We start from the raw sequence: 4,772 nt of genomic DNA on the forward strand, positions 1-4,772 counted from the left end.
CCGTCCAGATTTCATCCACATTTCTTTCTCCGCTTTCAAGTTGCAGTACATCAGTTAGCCCTCTCGGTCTCGGCACATCGGCGCGAGGCTAAACCCTAGCGCCAACTCCGACTAGCCGGCGGCGGCGCTCGCTAGAGCGCGGGATACCCGGAGATGCCGGCGGTGGCTGCGGTTGCGTCGGCCGTGGAGAGGTTGCAGGCGGCGGCGCAGGACGCGGCCAACTCCTCGTCGCGCTCAGCCGCTGCCTTCTCCGAGCAGGCGCAGCAGGTCCTCGTTCCCAGGGCCGCCGGGTAAGCCGCTCAACGCCGACGCCTACCTCCATCTCCTAATTTAGCTGCTTCCTCGGTCATAAAGTTTATGCTTGCTCGGCTGTTTACCCTGATTAGGTGCGACCGTGTGGAATTTGCAGTGTACCCTTTTCGAATCCCCAATTATGAATAGAGTTGTACTCATCATCTGATAACCTTATTTAATGGAACCAATTAACTTTCAAGAATGTGAATAAAAAAGCCGACTTGGCACATCTGTGTTCTTACTTTGCGCTAGTCTGAAATTGCAATGTTTACTCAACCAGGTTCCGTGCAATATCTTTGAGTAGTTGATGTCTTGATAATGATAGGTTATAAATTTGAACTATAACTTTGAACTCTAAATGTTCAAATTATATGATGGGGGATTGGTGAATAGTTGAAGTTTTCCCCCACAGACCTTTCATGTAACCAAATTGCCAATAGAGAATCTTAGGAAAATCCCCTTATAAATCTTATTGTTGCTATCAAAATAAGCTGGTAGTGGTAGTTTGATGCATTGAATTTTGTGAACGAAAAACTGTGAGGGAGTTGCGAGTCAATTTTTACTGAAAAGGAAGAAAGTTAATGCAAGAGACTAAAAGGCCTAAAAGAATACATTTACAAAGGTTATACAGAGTCAAGCCATGATAGCTAGTATGCTAGTATGCAGCTCCTCCTTTATTATGGGTAAATGTAGGATAACTTCTTCCTTAAAGGCTGCCTTCCAAGACAAGATAATTGGTATTTCCCCTCAAAAATCCTATCGTTCACTTACTCCTTTAGATCCATTGGAGAGACTGAGGTGTTTGTGAAATACTAAAGGAGTACTGTAGTAACCTTTTTGATGTGTACTCTGCTGTCTCCCGAATGTAACTCCAAAAATCCTTCTGTCCAAGGCATCCACGTAAAGCATTGATTTCTTCTTGAAAAGAGTATCTTGCTGAGAAACGGGTAGATGGAAGAGTTGAGAGAATGGCAATGTCATGAGAGCATGATGCAGAGAGATAGATTTATCCTTAGCAAAGGAGAAAGGCCTTGGATAGCGATGTTCTAGGATGTAATCTTGATATGAATTTTCCCAAAGGCCAACAGTGTTTCTTATTTCAGGATTGCATCTAGCTATTCCTCTGTAATAAGCATGTATAGCCTCATCACATCTCTCCTCTAAAGTGAGCCTTTACTTTTCTAAGTGTGGCACTCCATCCTAGTAATAATTTTTCCATATTATTTTAACCCAAGGGGCGTCCTCCTTATTGTAGAATTTATGGATATTCTTTAGGAGTAATGCATCATTTTGGACAGTGATTTATTACTCCCGTACCACCCTTGTCTTTTGGCTTACATACCATCTCCCAGGCTGCTAATTTTTGCCCCCTTTTTGTTAATGCCAGAGCCTCTCTAAGAGGCAAGAGCATTATTTTCTATCAAGATCAATATTGCCTATGACTGTTGCTAGCATTTTGACTGTGCACATGAAGTAGGTCAGGGTCGGCAAGGTAGATATTACTGAGCTAACCATCTGGAGTCTCCTTAATATGAGAGATACATTGAACTGGCTGAGAGATGTCTCTCAGTTCTATCCTTCAAAGGTGCAAACTTTTTATCGATGGATTAATCGTACGCGTGGGCAAACAAAGACAAGTGAAGGGAAGTTTACCAATCAAACACACAAAAGCACAGCCAAATGTGGCATTCTCTCATGTGACACATTAATAGACACCATGCATGATTTTTTGTAATTGAATTTTACTAGGTTCAAAATCTCGAAATTACTACTTAGTTTTGATTCCAGTGGAGATTACCTCCATTATCTTAAAAAAACTTCCAATTTCAGTTGAGTCTTGAGACTATCTGGTTGGTGTTCAGGTTGGTCTGCAATTTCAGTTGATGTGCGCTGTGGTTGCCCCCTAACTGAATAAATTATACAGAGAAGAACATTACATGCACGTTCTACAGCTTTCACTGTCATCAAAGCTGAAGGCCTGAAGAACTTGACAAGAATAGTTACAGTGACTTGATATGAACATGGTATATGTAGCTGTGGCACAATGCAGGACTCGGGAGTAAAATCTTAACTGTTTCAGTGAAATGTTTATGACACAATAAAACATAACCTTTTCTTTTGCTTGTGTTGCTGTAAAACGTGGTTACCCCAAAGAATCCATTATAAGACATTGTTTTTTTTTTTACAATAGCTGTTTCCGTACCATAAGCTTGGCATCAAAAGTTGCTGCTACTATGATTCTCCTAATGTTATAATCTACTGTGCATTGCAGACGGGTTGTTTCTCTGTCAACATGTACAAAGGTCAGCGTCATAAGCTTTGCAGTTGGTGTCGTGGTGGGGTTCACGCTCAAGAAAAGGGTACGTCGATGGGCTGCTAGACTGCTGAAGAGAATCAAAGACGATAACTAGTGCGGTAGTGCCATGTTTCTGCATCAAGTTTAGAGTTTAATTCGTGAAAATTATACAACTGTGTAGGTCAGCATGTTCCCAAGCCGACTCTTTGAATGGTTCCATTGGAAGATTATGAATCATCTGCATTACAGCATTTGGTATTGTGCAAATGCTGATACAACGTTGCTAAATGGTAATGGGAGCGATATGGGTGTACCATGCTGCACAACTCAACTATGAGGTTTCCTTTGTCGTGAAACTGTGTCCCCTGTTATTGTGCTGTCTGCTGTGCATGGCTAAGTTTGATGCTCTACATGATTTTACTTCAAAGTAGTGTCCCTGCCATATCTTTTGTATTGTGTTAGCAATGATAATGTTTTTTTATCAGTTTCCATCTCTTTTACTTTACCCAGATTTTGAGGCAATTCACAATTCAGTCAGACCGTTGGAGTTCAATATTGTATCCAGATCAAAAAGTGAGCATGAATATTTTTGGCTTACTCTGGTAAGTATAGTTTGGACTAGACCGGCATTTTATTCATGCTGCTACTTAGATGAAGGTACAATACTTTGCACGAGGCATACAATCCCGTGCTCGGGTAGTCGGGGTTAATGGACCAGTACAACTAACTGAAAAAGCGACTAAAAGCCTGGGGTATCATGACGCGGCTAAGGAAGCATCCTTGCACATCTATGAACCCGTTAAAAAAGAAAAGAGGCTACGATAACAGATGCATACAGACAGATCTATTTTTCATGATGTGAACCAAAAAGGAAAACTCCAAAGGACCACTGATGTGCATCCAGGCACCGGGCGCTACTCCAGGCTCCAGCCCAATGCTGGTCAGTCGAGTACTCTTAAGCCACATGCCCTTATATTTAATTAACTCGAGATGTGGTTATTGCCTGTCAGCCTTGAGATGTACTCCCTCCGTTCCCATTTACAAGCATAAGATTTAAACTTTGCAATTTTTAACCAATAATATACCCAACAATTTTTTATTTTTTAATGTAAATTTGATATGGTTGGATTTGTAATCAAATATACTCTCCAATAATAATAAGTTTATAATCATAAACAATACAAATTTAAGATAAATGAATGGTACAAATTTAAGATAAATAAATGGTCAAAGTCTAATTTACAAGATTGGAACATGTCATATCGCGCTTTGTAAATAGGAACGGAGGGATACTGTACTAGCGAGGTGCTTGAACCTGACCGGACACTCGGATAGACAGTAGGGGAGCAGCTGTGTATGACCGGACATGCATGCCTTGCCTTTTACTACTCCATCGGTGTTTCCCATGTACGCTTACCCTTTCCGTCGTGCCAAGTGCCATGGTGAATCAAGAATGCTACTCCCTCCATCCTAAATTACTATTCGTTTTGTTTTCTTTAGATACAAAACCTTTAACATACATCTAGACATATATTATATCTACATACATAGTAAAAGTTATGCATTTAGAAAAGTCAAATCGAATAATAATTTGGGACGGAGGGAGCAGCTAGTAGTACCTTTTAGGCTTTTACTGTAGCCGACACATGTTCGCCCTTTGTTCCTTTCCGCCTGGTTCCCTTCTACCGATCGATCTCTTGCATGACGATCCGTCAAAGCAGAGCAGAGAGAACAAAAAATCTGATAACAAAGACTACTGAGAGTTGCATCCGACGGTAGCTACACCTGATGCTCCACATGCAGCTCACCAATGGCTACAGTAGGCCTGTACTCTGCATTGTGACTTGTGAGTGGCGAAAACCCTGGGCCTTGTTTACTTCCCAAGTTGGGGAGTTACAAAATTGGCATTTTGCCATAAATGCGACACTGTAGCGTTTCGTTTATATTTGTGAATTATTGTCCAAATATTGACTAATTAGGCTCAAAAGATTCGTCTCGCAAAGTACAACAAAACTGTGCAATTAGTTTTTGATTTCGTCTACATTTAATACTCCGTGCATGTGCCGCAAGATTGATGTGATGGGAAATCTACTATTTGGATATGGGCCAATTTGGGAATTAGGAGAGGAAATAACAAGGCCCTGGTATCGTCAGCTCTCGTGCCCATAGATTCTCTCTCCTG

The 4,772-nt window shown here is 41.2% G+C and overlaps 1 protein-coding gene across 1 annotated transcript; it reads left to right on the top strand.

The window, feature by feature from the left end:
• The first annotated feature begins 25 nt into the window (after positions 1 to 25).
• On the top strand, positions 26 to 3,127 carry LOC101771236. Its single transcript, XM_004968129.3, has 3 exons — positions 26 to 290; positions 2,567 to 2,654; positions 2,772 to 3,127. The coding sequence occupies exons 1-3, from the start codon at positions 154 to 156 to the stop codon at positions 2,925 to 2,927; spliced, it is 381 nt and encodes a 126-aa protein (XP_004968186.1). The 5' UTR covers positions 26 to 153; the 3' UTR covers positions 2,928 to 3,127.
• The last annotated feature ends 1,645 nt before the right edge of the window (positions 3,128 to 4,772 follow it).

This window comes from Setaria italica, chromosome V (genome assembly GCF_000263155.2).
Source record: "Setaria italica strain Yugu1 chromosome V, Setaria_italica_v2.0, whole genome shotgun sequence".
Taxonomy (NCBI): domain Eukaryota; kingdom Viridiplantae; phylum Streptophyta; class Magnoliopsida; order Poales; family Poaceae; genus Setaria; species Setaria italica.